This window comes from Aquila chrysaetos, chromosome 13, assembly GCF_900496995.4.
Source record: "Aquila chrysaetos chrysaetos chromosome 13, bAquChr1.4, whole genome shotgun sequence".
NCBI lineage: Eukaryota > Metazoa > Chordata > Aves > Accipitriformes > Accipitridae > Aquila > Aquila chrysaetos.
The window spans coordinates 38,050,382-38,070,679 of record NC_044016.1 but is presented as its reverse complement, the minus strand read 5'-3'; the positions used below and the strand labels follow the sequence as shown (position 1 = coordinate 38,070,679).

At 67.5% G+C, this 20,298-nt stretch overlaps 3 protein-coding genes across 3 annotated transcripts in view; 1 reads left to right on the top strand and 2 right to left on the bottom strand.

The window, feature by feature from the left end:
- Positions 1-5,260, top strand: part of BIN3 (bridging integrator 3) — a 44,434-nt gene extending 39,174 nt beyond the window's left edge. The window contains exon 9 of the mRNA XM_030035375.2: positions 1,738-5,260. Coding sequence (XP_029891235.1) covers positions 1,738-1,884 — 147 coding nt within the window. The 3' untranslated portion in view covers positions 1,885-5,260. The remainder of the gene's footprint in view (positions 1-1,737) is intronic.
- On the bottom strand, positions 3,019-11,940 carry C13H8orf58 (chromosome 13 C8orf58 homolog). Its single transcript, XM_041128243.1, is given in 12 exon segments — positions 3,019-3,638; positions 3,717-4,716; positions 6,156-6,845; positions 7,170-7,263; positions 7,448-7,587; positions 7,994-8,587; positions 8,671-8,774; positions 8,856-8,943; positions 9,022-9,177; positions 9,260-9,493; positions 9,495-9,766; positions 11,879-11,940. Coding segments are annotated over 7 exon segments (987 nt in total). The 5' UTR covers positions 11,928-11,940; the 3' UTR covers positions 3,019-3,638; positions 3,717-4,716; positions 6,156-6,845; positions 7,170-7,263; positions 7,448-7,587; positions 7,994-8,503.
- A 1,303-nt stretch (positions 11,941-13,243) lies between these two features.
- On the bottom strand, positions 13,244-20,038 carry PDLIM2 (PDZ and LIM domain 2). Its single transcript, XM_030035374.2, is given in 11 exon segments — positions 13,244-13,865; positions 14,001-14,106; positions 14,194-14,339; positions 14,657-14,742; positions 14,744-14,812; positions 16,793-16,838; positions 16,931-17,022; positions 17,100-17,169; positions 17,548-17,699; positions 18,224-18,330; positions 19,968-20,038. Coding segments are annotated over 10 exon segments (1,056 nt in total). The 5' UTR covers positions 18,317-18,330; positions 19,968-20,038; the 3' UTR covers positions 13,244-13,669.
- Between the last annotated feature and the right edge of the window lie 260 nt (positions 20,039-20,298).

The window sequence follows — 20,298 nt, the reverse complement described above, 5'->3', positions numbered from 1 at the left end:
AGGGCTCAATGGCTGCGGCACGTGGGCGGTGGGGGGGGCAGCGATCGAAATATTTGCTCTGCCTTGCTCGTTCAATACAGAGGAGATGCTGCTGTGGATGCCGGCGTGCCCAGGGCTCAGGGGGAGCAATCCTTGGCGGGGGGCAGCAGCTCTCCCGGCTGCACACAGCTGCCTCCGGCCCTGCCACCCCGGGGAAATTTGTTTCAACAACGCCGGCGCCTTTTCTGTGCCAGAATTGGCAGCGCCGCTTGGCCGTATGTGAATGAACCGAGCCCGTCTGACCCCGGGCTGGGGATGAGGGACACGGAGGGCTGCTCTGGTGCCCGGCTTCACAGTTCTCCGTCCGGGGACCGTGCTCACCCGTGGCATTGCCAAGGGATCGTGGTGGTGGTGGTGGGGGGTGTTTTCGGCACGCTCAGCTCGGGGCAGCATCTCTTGCTTGCATGGGATGGGGGCTGCAGCTGGCGGGGAGGATGCTTTGGGGTGACCTGGCTGCAGGGCCAAGGTTTGGTGGAGGGGGCTGCAATGGAGTGGGGGGGGGGGGGGGGGGGGGCTAAGGGGGGGGGTTCATGCCCGCATGCCTGCCTGCTTGGCCCTGCCGCCACGGAGCGGGGTTCATTAGTCACTGTGTAAATGAGCATTGATGCTGAATCACCCAGCGCCCACTGCGTGGGGAGACCCGGCCCTGGAGCAGCCCCCGCTGCACCCCGGTGGACCCAGGGGAAGGTGGGGGGGAATGCAGGCAGCTGGCAAAGGCATGTGGGTCCCCAGCAGCTCCCCTCGGTCCTACCCAAAATAAGCAACATTTTTGAGCAAGATTAGGGGAGCCGGTCTCCATGGAGACTGTGCGTGTCTCCGCACCGGCGCTGCCGGAGATGCTGGGGCCAGTCCCAGGTGCCTACCGAGCCTCGCCTGTGCCCCTCTGCGAAATGGGGGCAACGCTGGCATCGTCCAGCCTGGCAGGCCAGTGCTTCCCTCCCCGTCAGAACTGGGGGGATGCCCAGGCCAGGCATCCCCATCGCCCTCCTCCCGTGGGGCACAGCAGCCCTCCGAGCCAGGGGGCCTGACTCTGCCACCCTGTCCGCAGGCAGGGCTCGCTGCCAGCACCCGCCGGGCACCGCGGCTCTCTCTTCTGCGCCCGAGCAGGCAGCCCGGTGCCATCTGCCTGCGCTTGACCCACTGGCTCCCACTCCGGGAAGCGCTGCTCGTTGCCGGAGTTTAATTGGCGGTGCTAATTAGCACATTATTAAAACACCCCTCTCCCCCCCCCCCCCCCGCCAGCTTTATACAGGGTATGGTGCTGCCAGGCGTGATGCTCGCCACGCTCGCCGTGTCCCTGCCCGGGGAGCAGGGACCTGTTGAAGAACCGAGCGGTGCAGGCAGATGGCTCGTCCCGGTGCCGGTGACACTGGTGACAAGCAGGGGACAGTCCGGCTGTGGCATGGGGTCGGCGGCTGCACGGCAGTGCCGGGTGCCGGCAGCAGCCCCGTGTGCGCAGCTCCCCAGATGGGAAGCGAGCAGAGAAGGGCAGCGTGTTATTAAAATGTGTTGAGTTGTAATAATCTAAGGGGGTGGTATTAACACATGGGAGGAAGCTATTTTAGAAACAGAAATGCTAAGGCGAGGGGCTGGCTTGGGCAGCGTCGCACCTCTTGGCTCCCGTGGTGGGGTGGGGAAGGAGACCCCCAATATCCTGCCCCACTCGCCCCCATCTTTGTCCCATCCGTCCCCCCCCAGATTGTCTACTACACGGAGATGCACAAGATCTTCGGGGACCTGACGGCGCAGATCGACCGGCCCGGCTTGAGCGATGAGCAGCGGGAGCGGGAGAACGATGCCAAGCTGAGCGAGCTGCGGGCTTTGTCCATCGTGGCCGACGACTGAGCAGATGCCGGTGATGGGGAAGGGGCTGGGGATCCCCCTCCCCAGGCTCCCACAACCGGGGGCTGCTCCCCACCTCCTCCCTCCCAGGGATGGACTCAGGGGGGCTTTAGCTGCTGGCCGCTCCCTTTGCCCCCATGGCTCTGCCCTCCTGCCAGGACAAGGTATTGCCTGGGGCCAGGGTGGGGGGCACAGCAGGGCTCCCCCCCCCCCAGTCAGCTGCCCCCCCCACAGCCAGGCTTTGCCTTAAAAAGGGGTTTGTGGTGGAGCAAGGAGGCGAAAATGGGGAGCGGGCTGGGTGCTGCTGGCCGACCCCAGACCCCAGCTCGACGCTGCACCATCATGCAGCTGTGTTGGCCCAGCACACCCCAGGTCTGGATCCGGCCCAGGCTCCTTGCCTTTGTGGCGGCAGGAGGATGGGACCACTCCTGCGGCTGCTGCTGGGCCATTCATTTTGTGCCTTAGGAGCCCAGTAGCCCCCCCCCGGGGGAGGGTAAAAGCATTCACATCCCATTTTTTGAGGCATGGGGAGAGGGTGACGAAAGGACTGCGGTTCCCATGCCGAGCATCAAGTGATGCCGCGCTCTGAATCCGTCCCGTTTCAACCGAAACGGTGCAAAGTGCCTCTGCCCCACAGCTGGGGGGGGGGGGGGGGGGTCACATCTGCACAGTGATGGGTGCGGGGGTGCCCAGACCCCAGGGCAGGGGGATGCAAAAGGGAAATGCAACCCAGCCAGGAGCAAACCCAGGGAAAACTGGGGGGGGGGGAGGGGGGTCCCTACAGCCGGACCTGACCGTAGCCTGGCAGGGGAGGGGTGGGGGGACCGGGGGGGGGGGGGCTCTGCCCTTCTTCTCTAATAAAAGTTTTTGGTAGAGCAGCGCCGGGCCGGGGTCTGTGTCGCCCTCTGCCGCCACCCGACAGCCACTGCCGCGGGTGGGGGGGGGGGAACCCACGGAGGGGGGGATGCTCCCCCCCACCGTGGGCTGGCACGGCCCCCAGCCCCCCCCCCCCCCCCCGGCTACAGCAGAACACTGTTGGTTTGGAGGTGTAATTTTAAGAAAGGTATTATGGGGCTGGGGGGGTGACGGGGGGGAAGAGGGATTGAACAGCCCCTGGAGATGCAGGAAGGAAATGGCTTCAGCAAAGCACAAGAAATACAATTTTACAGTCGAATACAGTGAATTCGAACCTTTCACCATATGGAGAGGCTGCAGGAGCCTTCGCTGCTGCCCTCCGCCGCCGCTGCTGCATGGGACAAGGGGCTGGACAGCCGTTACGGGGCCGGCACAGTGCGGAGCGGATAACTGCAGCGAAGAAACAGCTACGGGCACGGCTGCATCCAGAGATTCCTCCGAGCTGGGCAGCCTGCGGCACAGCGAGCACCAGCCCCCGTGTTTGGGTCCCTCCATCCTAAACAAGCCAGTCTGTCCCCGACTTGTGCATCCAGCTCAGAGCACCGAGACGGCCCGTGCCCCGTCTCAGACACACACAAGATTTCCTACTTAAGAGGTTTCCATTAAATGCAAACAACCCATCAGAGCAAACCCTGCGCATCCCTACGGCTGCCCTGGCTCTGCATCCCTGGGGTGGGAGCCAGCTCAAGCCCATCTCTGCAGGGAGAGGGCCGGGACAGAAAAGGCTCACAGGGACCCTGCCACCATCCGTGACCCCGCTGCGTGACATCCAGGCGGGCAGCGACTTCGCTTGGTCCTGGTGGAGATCTGGTGGATGCTTGTTCCTCTAAGCAGTCATTAGTCTAGAAGAGAGGAGAGGGGGTGACCGGCAGCTCGCAAAGACGGCACCCCACATCCCAGCACGTCTCACCCCGGCTTACCCAGCTTGACCTCCAGCGCATGGATTTTGCTCTCCAGATGGAGTCGGCTGCTCTGCTTTCTCCAGCACCTTCCCCAGGCTGAACACCGTGACACTGTGGGAGACCTGGGCCAGGGCAGGAGGCAGCCGAGGGAGTTTTCCTGGGACAAGAACGACTCATCGCCCACCACACGATCTCCGGCAGCACAGGCTCCACGAAACCCCCCCATCATCCCTACGCCTACCGAAGAACTCCTCTTCCCCTTGGTACAGGTAGCCACAGAAATTCAAAATTGAAGTACACAAAGGCTAGGAGAGCATCCAGGGGCAGGACAATGCTTGGGTCCACAGCCTTGGCCTGCTAAAACACAGATGTGCATTAGGGATGGGAGAGGTCAAGCTCCCCAAAACACCAGCGCTGCAGAGCGGGGTGCAGACCGCGCTGAGAATTCCCAGGATGAGTGGGACTGCACCAGGGACACCGGGTTCCCCCCTGGCTATGTACCTACATCTGCTCAGCCTCCTCCTCTGCCGTGTCGGCAGCCCTTTCTTGGCTCCAGGTTCCTGGTCTCTGGTGGCTCTTCTTTCTCCAGCAAGACCGGCAGCGCCTTGTAGTTCTTGTAGCCAAAAATCCCGCTGCAGCATCTCCTGGAAAAGCTCAGCCACCATCACGGCTGCTTCGGGGAGGGAGAGGGGCACAGGGGACCTGCCCACCCGTGCTGTGCCGAAACTACCTCGGAGGAGAGCTTCTCCCACTGCCTCCTGTGCTGCAGCAGGGTGAAGAGGGAGATGTTGGAGCAGGCAGCCTGCCTGTCCTGCCTGGCCAGGTGGGGATGGGCCACGAGGGCTGGTTCCCCGGGGGCTTCGGGCTCCAGCAGTAGCTCGGTGGTCTTTGCTGCTCGATGGCCTCCATCTCCTGCTAAAAACTGCCCTGTTTAGGTGAGAGCGGGAGGAGAAGGTGCTGGGAGCTGTCACCCAGAGCGGGACCTCTCCTTCTCCAAAACACAGCCCTGTCCAAGAACCTACAGAAATGAAACCACCTTTTGGGACATCTTTGCGGGCATCACCACGCTCAGCTCCGTGGCAAAGCCTCACCATTGTGGGCTTCTCCTCCGGGAAGTCCTGCCCAGACGTCAAGCAGGAAAATCACCACCACCTCCCACCAGTACCTGAATTTGGCAAACCGGACCCTGCGGCGTGGCAGGGAATGGGGGTGAGGTGCGCCCCAGGAAGCCCAGCAGAAAGCGGGGAGCTGGACCCCCCTAAAACCTTCCCACTGCCAGCAGGGAGGCTGCAAAGGCAGGAGTGAAGGGGATGGGAACAGAGCCCTGACAGGTTATGGAAAGGCTGGTGACTGTCCCCAGCGAGGCCATTTGCAGGGACCGAGTCCGAGAGCATCCCCTGCCCAGCCCGCACCTGGATCTCGTACAGTCGCCGCTGGGACCGAGCCAAGCTTCCTCCCCCAGCACCCGGCATGGAGAACTTCATCTCCCCTCAGCTGTTCCTTCCCAACCGCATCACATGCCGGGCCAGGTTTAAGCAAAATAAAATCAGTTGCCACGGTTACCCGGAGCAGGGATGCTATATATAACTGCCATGCGAGGAGCCAAGCCTATGCGCCCAAGCGAGGGCCACGCTTTTCCATGGGCGACGCGTGGGGAGCTGAGCCCTGGCAGAGCTTGTGCCGGCTCCCGAGCGGGCAAAGGTCCGTGGCAGCCCCGCAGGGGTGGTCTGCAATGCCGCGGGTGGGCAGCGCCCACGTGCTGCCTCTTGGCCGGTCGCACCATGGCCTGGAGGTGCCGCGCTCCTCACTGCCTGCTGCAGCTGGATTAAACCCCACCTGGGCTCTCCTAAATCCACTTTGGTTCCCTTGTGGCTTTGTCCGCATCGCTGTGTCACCCTGGGCAGGGCTGCCAGCCCTCCCCTGCCACCTAATCCCCAGCAACCTGCCTCTCCTCCATCCATTGCATCCACCGATCCTTAAGCCCTCCAGCCCCAGAGCTGCTCAGCAAAGCCCAGCTCCTGCTCCGTGCCGTCAGCTCCTCCTGCCGTCCCTGCACTCAAGAGAGGGATTTCACCCACTGGAAGCTAAACGCAAGCATTCCTGGCGGTGCAAACTCTGCTCTCATCCAGAAACCTGCTCCTCAACAAGCAGCCCTTTGCCAGGGCTGGGTCTGCACACTGGCAGGGCTGCACGCTGCGTGCTCTCCACACCAGGCTGGCGAGGAGGACTCCTTCTTATATAGTAAAAAAGGATAATTACCGGTTTCTCGCACCACCCACAAGATCCCAGCGTTAATAGGGAAAGCTTGCAGAAAGGGAAAATTAACTCTACAATGCGGTGTGCGCTCAGCCTCGATTTCTGAAGCACTACTGAGTGAAGTACGTCAGCAGTCAGACCTCCAAAAAGCAGAGGAAAGGGATGCCGCCGCTCAGAGATGCCCAAACCAGTGGCAGTCACCGCTTTGTGCAGCCGCTCAGGTCCAACGCAGCCTGTGCCATGCAAACAGCCGTGCACACCAGGACTGTGGGGTCAGCATCAGGATGGGGCCACCCCGTGATGAGGACCGTTCCCTACCGAGGAGCACAGCTTCGTCCTCTTTCCTTCCCAACAGGGACTAGGCAGAGACAGGCGGTGAGCCCGGTTGCCATCACAGGATCCCGACTGTCCCCCTTCCTCCCCAAAGCCCCCGTCCCCCTTGGGGACAAGACCCTCAGGGGACACAGCCAGGTTTTGCAGAAGCCATCCCACAACCAGTCCAGCAGTAAATGCAGCAAAACTAGGTGAATTAGCCCTTACCAGGACTGCAAAGTCCAGCACACACCTGGATCCACAACTCTATTTTCTTTGTTGGGTGCTCAGGAGCCTTCCCTTGCTCCAGGTGATCCAGAGGCACCGGGGCCATCACCTGGGCGAGAGAGCCACAGGCCCCTGCGCCGAGAGCAGACCTCCCTCCTCCTCACCTTGGCCCTGAAAGCAGAATGAGCATCATCTGGAGCGACCTCAGCATCCTCCTCGGATTCGGCCACCAGGATGTGGCTGGGGTACCACCGGTGAGGGGGAAGGCGTCCAGCCAGCCCAGGCGGAGGTGATAGAAGCCACGGGGCAGCTGGATGCTGCCGTAGCATCTCCCCAGCGTCACAGAAGGGGCTGGAGGCAGAGAACCGCACCGAGGGCGTTGGGGCTTGCTCTGCACAGGCTCATCCGAAAGCGGTCCGCATGCACGTGGTGTGGGAGCACAGAGCTGGCTGCCCCGAGACGTACAGAAACCAGAGAGATCCTCTCTGACCACAGCTATCCCCCCCCAGAAAATCACTACGTGACCAGAGCACCCAGTAGGGAAGGGCCCTGTGTCTTAAGGTCTGGCCCAGGTGAATGTTTAGTGCTCTAAAAGGCACAGCCGGTGCAGGGCAGCAGGGGAGGGGGCTGCCCAGGTGCCCACCCCACAGCAGGGACACACTTCCCCGTCCTTACCATCTGCCCGAGTCGCTCCTGCCCTTTGGTCCTCACCCCAGGCATCTCCCCAGGTGGCTCAAACGAGTGGATGGGGGTGATGGGAAGAGGTTCACTGCTGGGGAGGGGGGAACAAGAATCAGAAGACCCCGTGGTACCACCCAGAAAACCTAAACACCTCCAGCATCCCCACATCACGCTGTGCTCACAGCCAGCCTTCCCCGGGGGGTCACTGCCAGAGACCCCCTGCCACCCCTCGGTGCCCGGATCCGTCCCCCGCGTTAAGGATGAGCACTCACGTTTCCCGGGAAGAAGCGGTGGGATGCAGGAGGCTGGAGCAGGTGCAGGGGCCGGGCTCCGAGGATGCCCTGCTGCTGCCCAGGGATGGCACGGGCGGGAGCGGTGCCGGGGGTCTCGGGAGGGGCTGCGGGATACGCTGCTGGGGAAGGGAAAAAAAACCAAGTCACGGTAGGAAATCGCCAGGAAAGAGGAGGGATGGAGCGGGGGGAACAGGGATACCTGGTTGGAGAACGCCTGGCCCAGGCTGCAGGCAGCTTTCACCAGCATCTTCCCCACCTGCGGTACCCGAGCAGTCACCGTGCAGACCCGACGATACGATGAGGGGCTCCCGTCAACACCAAAACACCCCCCGGCCCGGCCCCCCTCCTCACCTGAGCTGGAAGAAGACCTCCTCGTCCACCCCCCCCCCCCCCAAACACCCCCGCAGGCTGGCGACCACCCCGAGGAAGACTCGCTGCTTCTTCCCCACCTGCGATGCGATCGGGAGCATCTTCCCCCTCCGGCGGGGACCCCCCCCTCCTCCCCGACACCCCCTCCCCACCCACCTGCGGCAGCAGCTCGGCGAGGAGCAGGGGGCTCAGCGGGGAGGTCTTTGGGGGGACACACACACTCTTTAGCCCCCCCCGAGGCAGCGGGGACCCCCCCCCCCCGGAGCTGACCTGGGGAGGGGGCTCGGGGGAGAACGCGGAGTGTATTGGGGGGGGGGGGGGTGGCAGCCGCTTGAACTGGGCCATGGGACCGGGACCGGGAGGACAAAAGGGACGGAAAAGCCGTTCGGAAGTGATGCGGCCGTGACGCGCCCTCGCGTGACGTCACGCCGGGCCGAGGAGAGTGACGTCACACCGCGCAACTGCACATCACCTCGCAAAGAGCCGCCTCTTTGGTAGTGAAAAGGCTTTATTCGGGGGGGGGGGGGGAAGGGGGGGGGGGGGATGTGCGCCGGGCCGGGGACCGGCCCCGGGTGGGCGTGACGTCATAGGGTGGGGTGTGATGCAATAGGTGCAGCGCAGCTCCTCCGTCCAGGGTCGGCGGCGGGACCGGGACCCCCCCCGGCTCTACCTGCATCGGCCGCCCCGCAGCGAGCGGCGGGTCAGGCGGGTGAGCAGCACCTTCACCCGGCCCCAGTGCGAGCGCCCGTCCTGCCGGGGAGACGCGGCCGTCAGAGGTGGGCGACCCGCGGGACCCCCACCCGCCTCGCCCCGCCACCCCCCCCGGCCCATACCTTGTCCGGTGTCGGGGTGCCCACCCCGCTCTCGGAGGGGTCCAGCAGGCTGGGGGAGCTGGCCGAGTACCCCCACATCCTCCGGCACGGCCCGGGGTCGGGCGCTGCATGGAGGGGGACAAAGCCAGTGTGGGGGGGTCCGACCAGGCACGGCCCCCACCGTCCCCGTAGCCCACCCCGCTCACCTGGCGCCTGGCTGTCCGAGCAGGAGCGCGGGCGGAACCGCTCGCCCCTCCACACGGCCAGATCCTGCCCCGGAGGCTCCCGGGTGGGCTGTGGGTGAGGAGAAGCAAGATGTGAGCTGGGACCCCCCCCCGCTCCCCGTACACCCCACATCCCCCCGGCCCTCACCGTGGTGTCAGGGCGGGTGCGCCGGGCATCCGCCGCCTGCTGCCGGAGGATCCGGTTGTCCTGCTGCAACCGGGCCAGGCGCTCCAACATCTGGCACACGTGCTCCAAGTACCGCAACCCCTGCCCCGGCACAGGCAGCACCATCTCCGGCACAGCCTGCGGGCAAACGGGGGCTTGAGGTCTGCCGGGCCGACGAGCCCCCACCCCGGCTGCAGTTGCCCCCTTCCATGGCACGCACCGATCCCTCGGGATCCTCCACGTTGGGCTCCTCCGGCTCCCGGGGGTCCCACGCCGGCTCTGCCTGTAGGTCGGCCGTGTTGGCGCTGCGTCGGCCGAACTGTCGCGGGCAGCGCCCGGGTCCCCGCTGCCTCCTGCTACGCTGCGCTGCCTGCACCAGCTTTTTGCTGGCCGAGCGGCTGCGGGATGGCCGGGGGGGTTCGGTACCCGGCTCCTCTCCGGGGGGGGTTCTTCTCCGGTGGGAAGCCGTCAAGGGAAAAGCTGCTCTCGGAGCCCAAAGGGGTGGGAGGCGAGTGGTCGTTGCTGGCCATCTCCACTCCGGAATCCTCCGACTCTGACTTGAGGAGCCTCCCGCTCGCCGGGGGGCTGCCAGGGGAGATGGGTGGCGGTGGGGGGGGTCCCCAGGCGTTCATCCCCCCCGGGGGCTGCCGCGGGCTCTCCTGCAGCCGGCGGTAGACGCTGGCGGAGGTGTGGACCACGCAGCTCTCCGCCGTCTCCCAGGGACCATCTGCGGGGCGAGGGAGGCCGGGTGGCGTCGGATGGGGGGGTGTCCCCGGGCAGAGGCAGGACAGGGTGCTCGCCACCCCCGCACACCCGGGCACGGGCCCACCACCCCTGCCAGCCCCCCGAGCCACCCCGCGGCAGCTCCAGCTGTGCCCAAGGCCGTGCGGAGTTACAGCCCCCCTGCCAGGGGACCCCTCTCCGGAGGGTCCCCACAGCCCTTGCCCGGAGCCAGGGATGCTCGTACGACGGCAGCGTGTTGTCTCTGCTCCCCACAAACATGGCCCCGCGCCCGGCCCCCATGTTTCCTCCTCTCAAGCTGCCATGGGGAGCACCCACAATCCTCACCCCGACCCGGCCGGGGGCTGCAGGAGCGGCTGCTCTCCCTGCACCCCGCTCCGGCTCGGTGCCGGCCCACCCAGGACACAGCAAGGACCACAGGGTCTGTTCTCCCCCCACCCCGGGATGGCTCCAGGGATCGCCAGCTCCTCGCATTTGTCCCTGCAGCGTGGGGGGCATCGCCGGCCGGGATGTGCCTACCATCACCCTGCAGCTCAGGATGGGATTGCAACGCGGCGGCGGGGGTCTCGGCCATCCTGGCGTGGGTACTCAGCTCCCTTCCCGGCCAGGCCACGGCAGAGGGCTCGGGGAGGTGGGGTGCGAAGTTTTGGCACCTCCCGGGACACCCAGCTCGGGGTGCAGAGCTGCCCACCCCGCCCGGCAACCCCCTTCTCGGAGGCTGAAACCCCCCCACGCACTCACAGCAGCTGAACCTCCTCTTCCAGACGGCGCGGGAGCCACCCCACATCGCCGAGAGCCGGAGCCGACTGCCGGGCGCGCGTCCCGGCGCTCCCTTTTATAGCCACCCCAGCCGGCGACGGGCCCTGTATCCAGAGGCACCTCATTACAGGACTGGTTCCCAACTGGTTCCTTTCAGGATTTGGGATCGGCGATACTGGCTGGGCCGGTGGTTAAGGATTCCCTTCCCACCCCAACTGGGAAGGCGAGAGGGTTATTTGGGCACCGGCAGGCTGCAGGTAGACAACCGGGTGCTGGATGAATCCCACCGCTTTCGGGAAACCCCGCTCAGGGCTCCGGCTTGGGCCAAATTCACCGGCCAGGGGGTCCCTGCTGCTCCCAAATTTCTGCCCCCGTACAACCACACCGCTTCAGCCTGGGGCTGGTGCCACTCACCACACATCCCTCGTGGGCTGGCGAGCCCGGTGCCCACACGGCGCAGGAGCCGGCACCGGGAGGTCGCGGCCGGTCGGCGGACAATCCCGCCGTTCAGCGGCCGTATGAATCCCAGCAATGCCGTGGGGTGGTCCCTCCGCCCCGGCACGGCCGGTTGCCAGCAGCCCCGCTCCCACGCGCCAAATTTCCACGGGCTGCGCGGGACGGCCCCACGTGCCGAGGGGCTGCTTTCCTCCTGGCCGTGGCGCTTGCCCTGCCACCGCGGGGGTTTCACCAGGGCTCGGAGCCCTGCTGGGGTGGGGGGCACGGGGTGTTCCCCATCACCGGGAGAGCTCAAACCTCCCCCGTGGGAGCTGCCGCCGTGCTGGGGGTCCCCCTGAATCCGCAGCTCAACCTCAGACCCCCGGTACCTCCCAGGCTTTGCTGCTGGAAGGGGTTCCCAGCACAGCCTGAGCTGGCGCGGGGGGGCACATAGAGATGGGCTGTGGGTTTCTGGGACCCCCACACCACATGCAGGGACCAGTGGACTCAACCCTGGGGCAGGCACGGGCCCGTCAGCCTAAACACTGGAAGGCAAAACCTGGTTTGAATTCCCAGCACAGCTGGCACCCTGGGCCCCTCCCTGCAGACGGGGCAAAACCCAGGGGTCCAGGGACCCCCAGGGCCCCCCTCCAACACAGACAGCACAAACTGGGGGGTGCCAGGGACCCCCTCCAGCACAGACACTACAAACTGGGGGGTGCCAGGGACCCCCCAGTTTCCCCTCCAACACAGACACCCCAAATGAGGGTTCCCTGAGGATCCCCTCCAGCATGAACTTCGCACGCTGGGGGACCCCCCAATCCAGCCGAGACCCCCAAAGACCCCCCCCAGCTGCGCGGGAGAGGGGGGTATCCCCCCCCAGCCCCAGGGACCACCCACTCACCGCGGCCGCGGAGCGGCTCCACGCTGAAGGCTCCGCGGCGGCGCAGCATCCCCGGGCAAAGGGACGGGGAGGGAGGAAAAAACCGTGAACCGGGGAGGGAGGAGGAAAAAACCGTGAACCGGGGAGGGAGGAGGAAAAAACCGTGAACCGGGGAGGGAGCACCGGGGGCCGGGGAGGGCGGAGGGGGCGGCCCCGCTGCTCCTCTGCCGCTTTATGGGGCAGGGCTGTGGGGCGGGACGGGGCGGGGGGGGGGGCCGCCCCTCTGCCCGGGCAGCACCTTTACCCCCAGCCCCGGACTGGGGCTGTGCTATCCCGGGGGGGGTCACCCCTTCTGCCCCCCCCCCCCCCCACTGTAGAAGCGTTTATTCCTCTTTTTGCCGTGCACACGCTGCCGGGCTGGCAGGGAGGGCAGGACCGTCTCCATCCCTCCTTTCCTGGGGATGTTTAATTAGAGCCACCGTGTCCTAAACAGCCTGGAGCTGAGCCTGCCTGTCCCCCTGCCTGCACGGCACCTGGCAGGGACCCTGGGCAGAGGGGACCCCCCCCCACCCCGATCCCCAGGGCCGGTGCACGGGCAGATCTGCGTATGTCCGGCAGCAAAGGGTCCGGGACTGATCCCTCCCGGGGGGGCTGCGGGAATTCGGTGCCTCGATGGTGAGAGCTTGGCCGAATCCAGGGGCACGTGGGGTATGGGGGGGGCTGCAGTGCACCCCGAGCACCCGGCGGGGAACCATCCTGCCCAGTGCAGGGCAGCGAGGGGAGCAGGGCTGCTGGCTGTCCCCGCTGCCTGCGGGACATGGGAAGGGGCTGCTTCTCCCCCAGGTTCGGTGGGGAGCTGCCGATAACAGCAAAACCCAGATAACGGCAAAGCCCATCTCCGTGCAAACAGGCACGGAGGGTGGAGAGCGGTGATAAGAACCCACCTGGGCCTCCGCAGGACAAAGGCCTCGGCCAACAGCCCCCAATAAAGCCCCGACACCTCCCAGGGATGCCCGGAGCAGGGAGGGGACAGTCCAGCCCCATGGGGAGCCCTGACCTTCCTGGGAGCAGGGCAAGGCCAGCCAGCACCGAGCCCTCAGCATCACCAGAGCACCGGACCCCTGCGCGGGGCTCCAGCCTCTTTGCACCGTGCCACGGAGCCTGTGCCAAGCTCTGGACGCCCCCCTGTCACAGGGTGGGGGGGGTTGCTTCCAGCTATAGGTGCAGGCAGGAGGGCTGCGGGGTCCGGGGTCCCTGCCTACACCCTGGGGGTGGGGGAAGCCCACCTTCCCCCAGGCCTTTGGTCTCAGCCCTGGGAGAGCACAGGCTGCCTGCCCGGCCGCCCCGCACAGACCAGGCATGGGAGTGGAGCAAATATATATTATATTTATATAGAGATCTGGTTTAATATCTCCCTTTGCAGTCAGTGTACAAAGCGGTGCCAGCCCCCTCTCCGGTACCTAAGTGCTCAAGCGTCCCTGTGCCCCCCCCGCCATGTCCCCGCTGTGTCCCCCGGTGCATACAGCTGCTGCAGCCCAGGCTGAGAACCAACCCAGCTCATCACACACATGGACACAGCAAGGGCAAAGGCGGGCAGCTGCAGCGCATACCCCCCCCCTCGGCCATCCACAACCTGGTGATGCCCTCAGCCCCAAGTCAACACCCCCCCCCAGCACCACCGCAGACCCCAACTCTACCAAAGCAGTGGGGCTGGCGGGGCGTCCCGGGGGGAGTGGGGTGCGCGCTGCTCCCCGGGATGTGGAGGGGATGCAGGCGGCGAGCTCCCCATCGCACCGTGCCGGTGCCTGGGGCTCAGGAGTGGGGGGACACGGGGGGGTTGGCGGGCCCCCCCAGGGTGCCCTGGTAGCGCAGGCGGGCGTGCTTCTCGCAGTAGAGCTCGTCACCCACCCAAAAGTGACCCCGCATCTTCAGGTTGAGGCCGCAGTCGGCGCAGGCGTAGCACGACGGGTGCCGGTAGCGGCCATCCTGGATCCGCACCGCTTGCGTCCTGGGAGAGACAGGGAGGGGGGGCATCAGCGGGGCGTCCCGATTCCCCCCGCCAGGATCAGCCCTGCCAGGAGTGATGGCAGGGACCGATCCTGCCCAGGGACAGCCCCCCCGCCCCGTCCCCAGCCCCACTCACGCGATGGTGCTGCCGCACTTCTCGCAGACGTGCAGCTTCTGGACGCCGGCCACGGGCTTGCGGGCGCTGGGCGAGAGCCGGCTGGGGAAAGGGGCTGCGGGGCCAGCTGCAGGGACATGAGGCCGTCAGAGTCCCGCCACCCCTTCCCCAAGCCGGACACCCCCCCATCTCCCCCACCCCGTACCCTCCTCACCTCCGCCCTCGTCTTCCAAAGCCTCCTGCAGCAGGCGGAAAGTACTGGACTGCCGTGGGGCCGCCCGCAGCTCCCGGTTCTCCTGCAGCATCTTGTAGACCTCCGAATCCTCCTCCAAGCGCCTCATGGCCGGTTCCAAGCCCAGGCTGTGGGACGGCACCCCGGGCAGGGGGGAAAAATGGAGGGGGGGGGGGTTCCCAGCACCCAGAAACCCGGGTCCGCCGGGCTGCACCCAGCCACCCGCCACCTGCTCCCTCCACCCTGGGGAGCTGCCCCAGCCTGCCCGGCCCTCCCACGTCCCTACCTGCCTCTTAACTCTTTGCACGGGTTCCCTCAGCAAGGCAGCACCCGCTCGGCACCCCAAGGTGTGAAGCCGTCACCCCGAGATGGGTGCCTGGGGCCGGGGGCTTCCCCACCTCTCTGTGTGTGTCCCCCCTCCAAAGACCCCAAGCACGCTCCGTACCTGTTGCAGGGGCTGGGAGAGGACGAAGAGCGACGCCGCTCTCTGCGCGTCTCCCAGGGGTTTGGGGGGGTCCCGAGCCCCGGTGAGGGGGGGCGGGGGGGGTGGAGGCAGGATTGAGCCCGGGGAGCTGTTCTGGCGACTCAGGCTTCCTCGCTCCTGGCAGGGGGAGAGAGGTGCTGGGTGCCCTGGGCGGGGGGGTGCAGGGGGCTGGGGGGGTGGCATGGGGGTGCTGCAGCAGCCCCCCCGGCATGTCCCAAGCCCGGGGGTGAGCGTGGCATCTCCTGGGCAGAGCTCAGGGATGGGTGCCTGCAGACCCTCCCTCTCCTCCCGGGCACCCTGGGGACGCCCAGACCTGGCTCAGGAGCTTTTTCCAAGCCCCGGTCCCCACAGGGATGGGTGCTCTGCCTTGCTCCCCAGGAGGGATGCAGGGATGCTCCGTGGCTCTGCAAGGGGCGGCTGCTTCTCCCCTCCCGTGCTGGGGCCAGCGGGACCCCAGGGGGGCCGGGGGCAGCACCCCCACCGCTCCCCATGCCGGTAACCCTACGCCTGCGCCCATCCCCTCCCCGGCATCTGCTCCTGCTTAGCGGCCCCGGCGAGGCAGGAAAGGCGAAACCCCGGCTAAGTGGAAGCCGATGTTCCCGGGAGCAGCCGCCACGCAGATGCAAACCCCGGCAGGAGCCCGGGGACAGGGACGGGGATGAGGACCCCATGCCCAGATCCCGTGGAGATGGAGAGGGGCAGCGCCGGGGCTCTGCGGGGTCACGAGCAGGCGAGTGACGAGCTAAAATTAGGCATGGACGGAGCCGGGCGCCTTGGCCTCATCCCCACCACCGCCGACCCGCCCTGGGATGCGAAGAAAAGCGTGGTCCGAGGGCAGCCCTTCCCTTCGCCACCCTGTTGGGCAGGGGGTTTGGGGCACGGCATCCCGCGCAGCCCCAGCCCCACGGCCGGGGTGCTGTGGGGCAGGGAGGGACTCTCTGGGGCCGGCACCAAAGCAAATAAAGGGCTGGGGAGGAAGGAGGGAGCGGGCAGCCGGAGGAGCCAAGGGGCGGCCGGGGCCGCAGCCAAAGGCAGCTGGGAAGGGCCGTGCTCAGGGCCACCGCGCTTCCCAATTTGGGCTTGAAAAACAAGAAAAAAGCAAGCGGGGAGGGAGGAGAGGAGGGAGACGCCAACCCCAGAGCCAGCGGCTGTCCCTTGGGGTGCAGCAGCCGCCCGAAACCGCGGCGGGGAGGGATGGGGCGACCGCGGGCATCCCGGGACCGGTTCGGGCGGTGGGGGAGGCATCCCGGCCCCCGGGCATCCCTGCCCCGCTCCCCGGGCATCTCACCGCGACAGGGGCCGGCGGGCACTGCTGGGGGTGCGCCGGGCCGTGGGTCCCTGCCCTGCCAACGCCCCAGTTCCCCAGGCTTATGGGTGCAGGGCCGGGCCTCCCCAAACTGGTTTGGCCTCCCCAGGCTGGCGCCGTTGCCAAGAGGCGTCGGGTAGGAGCGAGCAAAAAAAAAAATCCCTGGCCAGGTGTGCCGGTGCCCGCAGGGGCCAGGGGTGCCTGCCAGCGCGGCGGGGAAGGCGGCCGGCGGCACCGGTGGTGCGGCAGACGCGGTCCCCGAGGCGGAGAGGGGCTGGGCGATAGCGTGGCAATGGGGCTGCAGAGGGGGACGCTATGGGGCTGCAAAGGGCGATGGTTTGGGGTTGCAAAGGGCGATGGTCTGGGGCTGCAAGAGGCGATGGTTTGGGGCTGCAAAAGGGTGATGCTGTGGGGCTGCAAAGGGCGGTGGTTTCGGGCTGCAAAGGGTGATAGTTCGGGATTGCAAAGGGCAAGGGTCTGGGGCTGCAAAGGGTGATGGTTTGGGGCTGCAAAGGGCGACGGTTTGGGGCTGCAAAGGGCGGTGGTTTCGGGCTGCAAAGGGTGATAGTTCGGGATTGCAAAGGGCAAGGGTCTGGGGCTGCAAAGGGCGATGGTTTGGGGCTGCAAAGGGCAACGGTCTGGGGCTGCAAAGGGCAATGGTTTGGGGCTGCAAAGGGCAACGGTCTGGGGCTGCAAAGGGCGATGGTTTGGGGCTGCAAAGGATGACGGTGCCTGGATGCTCCCCAACACCTCTGCCTGGCCCCATGCAGCCCCCCCGGCTCCCTGCTCACCTGGCGGAGGCCGGGACAGGCAAACTCCTTCTCCAGGGGCTGTGAGCTGGGGGGAGAGGATGGAGCCATCAGGTGAGTCCCTGGCTGGACCCTAGCCCACCCCCCCCCAGCCCCCCATGCAGCCGGGTCCAGCCTTACCTGCCAGTGCCGGGCAGGGGGCTGAGGGATGCCGGGCTGGAGTAGGAGGCTCTCAGGGCGTCCTGGCTCTCTTCCTGCATCCGCAGTGTGTCCTGGGGACGGAGATGCCAGCAGCTGAAATCAGCCCTGGGTGGGGGGCCAGGGTGTGCGGGGGGTGCCCGGGGCTCACCTGGAAACGTGTGGCCAGCCTCTCCGGTGAGGTGTCCCCGTTGGCGTGGCTGGGAGGTGGCATCGGGGACCTGGGGACCAAGGGAGAGCGGGGGGTCCTGCATCTGCCCCAGCAGCATGCAGCCCCCGTGCACCCGTGGCATGGCACGGCACGACCGTTCCCCTGTAGCCCCCCAGGGAGGTGGCGAGAAGCAGCAGCCCCAGGCTCCCAACTGGGACCAGTCGGCCAGGTAACGGCTGCCAGGGCTGCCTGGCCTCGTCACCACCTGACTCTTTAATTACAGAGCCGGGACAGGCTCCCGCAGGGATGGCACAGCCCCAAGAGTCGCTGGAGGGGAAAAACAACCAGCGCACACGTGGTTGGGGACCCCAGCCCGCACAGGGACAACGCATCCATGGGGCTGGGGACCCAGGCGTCCGGGCTGCCCACCTCCCGTCACAGCACCCACCTCTCCACCTGCAGCCGGAGCTGCCCAGGGCTCTGCTTGATCTTATTCTGCGCCTCCACGTTGAGCATCTCGGCCGCGCTCTCCCCGTTGATGGCGACGATGACGTCCCCCGGCCGGAGGTCGCCCGCGGCCGCTTTCCCTTGCTCCGTCACCTCCACAGAAAAGGGGATACGGGGATAGCCCCGGTGTTATCTCAGAGGCGCTGGGGGCAGTGAGACCCCCGCCAGCCGTCCCTCGGCCCTGCGCACGCCGGAGGGACACAGTGCAGCATCCCCACGGGCAGCCCTCGTGCATCGCCGCGGCCAAGGTCCCCGGCACACGGTTGGGCGCAGCCAGCTCCGCGTCGGTCCCCGAATCCCACCCCGCTGGGATGCTCCCACCCTCCGGCATCCCCGTGGCCCTGCCAAAACAGTGCCAGACCCTCCGCCGGGGCGTGCACCGGCGAGGGGGGACCAAGGCCACGGCAACAACAGACGGAAACTCGGCGCAGCCCTGCCCAGCCCAGGGGCGGCACGAACCCCCGCGCCATCGTCGCCCGCCGTGGGGCCGTTCCCACGGAGCGGGATCCCTCGAGGACAGTAAACAGGATCCGCTCCCCGGAGCAGGCCGGTACGGCGCCCGCCCCGGCGTCCCGGCAGCCCTCCCCGGGGCCAGGGGGCGAGCGGGGGGCTCCTACCTTGGAGACGGTGATGGGCTTCCCAAAGTCTCTTCCCCCGGTGATGCGGAAGCCCCAAGGGGCTGGCCCGGCCAAGGTCACCATCACCGGCATGGCAGCGGGCGGCTCTGGGCGGGCAGGGAACCGCGGCGTCAGGAAACCCCGGGGTGCCGAGGGGACGAGGCAGAGGAGAGCTCTCGCCTTCCTCCACGAGGCGCAGGCCGGCGGACCACCCGCCGGAGGCGTCCCCCCGTCCCCGCTGCACCCCAGCGGCTCCCAGTCCCGCACCCCGAGGGTCCCCGGCACTGGGTCGATGGAAACCGGCAGCGCCTTCCTTCCGGGGAGGGGATCCGCGTCTTCGCGCCGTCGCAGGGTGCCGGCAGCCACCGCCGCTTCCTCTTGTGCTGTCCCGGTGCCCACGGCCAAGGCTGGTGGCTTTTTCTCCCCTGCCGAGCCCCCCACCCCGGGGATGAGGGGGTCCCAGGCATCCCGCTAGCCGGCTGCGGCGGTGCGGCCGGCGGGACGGGACGGGGCGAGCGAGGTCAACCCGCCAGCCCCGGGGCCTCGAGCGAGGCAGGAAATCGGTGCCGCCTCGGCAGCCAAGCCGGCGGCTCGCGGCACGGCACGGCAGGGCCAAGCCGGCGGGGTTTGGAGGGGAGGATGCGGCTGCGAGGGCAGCCAGCGGCCGGCGAGGGAAGGATCCCGCTGCTCACCGCGGCGGGGTCCGGAACGCGCAGGAGGGCTGCAAGCACCACCGCCCCGAGTCCTTCTTCTTGCAGCGAACCCGCGCCGGTAAAGGATGCTGAGGATCCCCCCGGGGGTAGCACGGGGTCCCCACGGCACGCCAACGAGCATGGCAGCCCTTGCCTTGGATGGGATCGGTGGGAATGGGCAGCCCCCTCCCCTAAATGTCAGGTCTGGCATCGCTGCTCCCTGCCGGGCTGCCTGCACCAGCCCATCCCGTCCCGTCCCGTCCCGCCGCAGCCGGCAGCCGGCAGCCCAGCCGGGCCTGATCCCGCCGGCGCGGCCCCGGGGTGACCGCGGGAGCCAGGCACCCCGTCCGCAACCGCCGGGGAAGGCATTTTAAAAATCCCAAGCGCACAAAGAGGGGCTTGAGAGGCTGCCCGGAAGAATTTCCTGGGCTGGGCTTCCCAGTGCCGGGAGGAAACCCCAAACCCTCTCCCCATGCCCGGCCTCGCTCAGCATCCCCGGGCAGCGAGGTCTGCCGCCCTGGGGGACCCCGACACCCAGCTGGGCACGACCCCTGGGTCCCCCAACAGTCCTCCACCCCTCCTCTGTCTCCTGCCCCACTTTTCCAGCCCCTGCACCCCTCCCCTGTCCCCTGCACCCCTCCTCTGTCCCCTGCGCCCCCCCTCCATCCCCTGCACCCCACCTCTGTCCCCCGCTCCGTCCAGGCTCCGTGCCCCGGCGCACAGCGACGCTTTTGTGGCCGTGGTGGCTGGCGGTGCCACTTGGCACCCCGCAAGGCGTGACGGCGGGTGACAGGCGATGCCAGGAGTCACGGGGGACGTGGGGATATGGGGGGGACACACACACACACGCACACCTGCGGGACAGGCTCTCTGCACACCCCCCCCCCGCACCCTACCCGGGGGAGCAGCACCCCGGGCATCCCCGGGACCCCCAAAAGCTGCATCCCCGAGGGACGGGCACCCCCCCCGATAGCCGGTAGCATCCCTGGGCTAGCCCCCCCCCCCGCTCCATCCTTCCCCCCCCCCCCCCCCCCCACCTCGGTCGCACTCACCGGCGGGCGGCCGAGCCGGGCGGCCCCGTGGGGCGACGGAACGGAGCGCGGCCCCCGGTAACGGCACCGCCTCCTCGGAAGGGGCCGGCGGAGCCCAACGGGGCCGGGCCGGGGCCGGGGCCGGGAGGCGGCTCCGCAGCGCCGTCTGCGGGCACGGCCGCCCCGACGGGGCGTACGGCACCGGGCACGGCTCGGTCCGCCGGGGCGGGGGGACCCCGGGTACCGGGCGGTGGAGGTGGAGGGCAGGAGGAGGGGGGGGGGGGGGGAATGCCCCGCGGTCCCACCGCAGCATCGCTGCCCCGCAGGGTATCGCTTGACGGCGTCGCGGCCC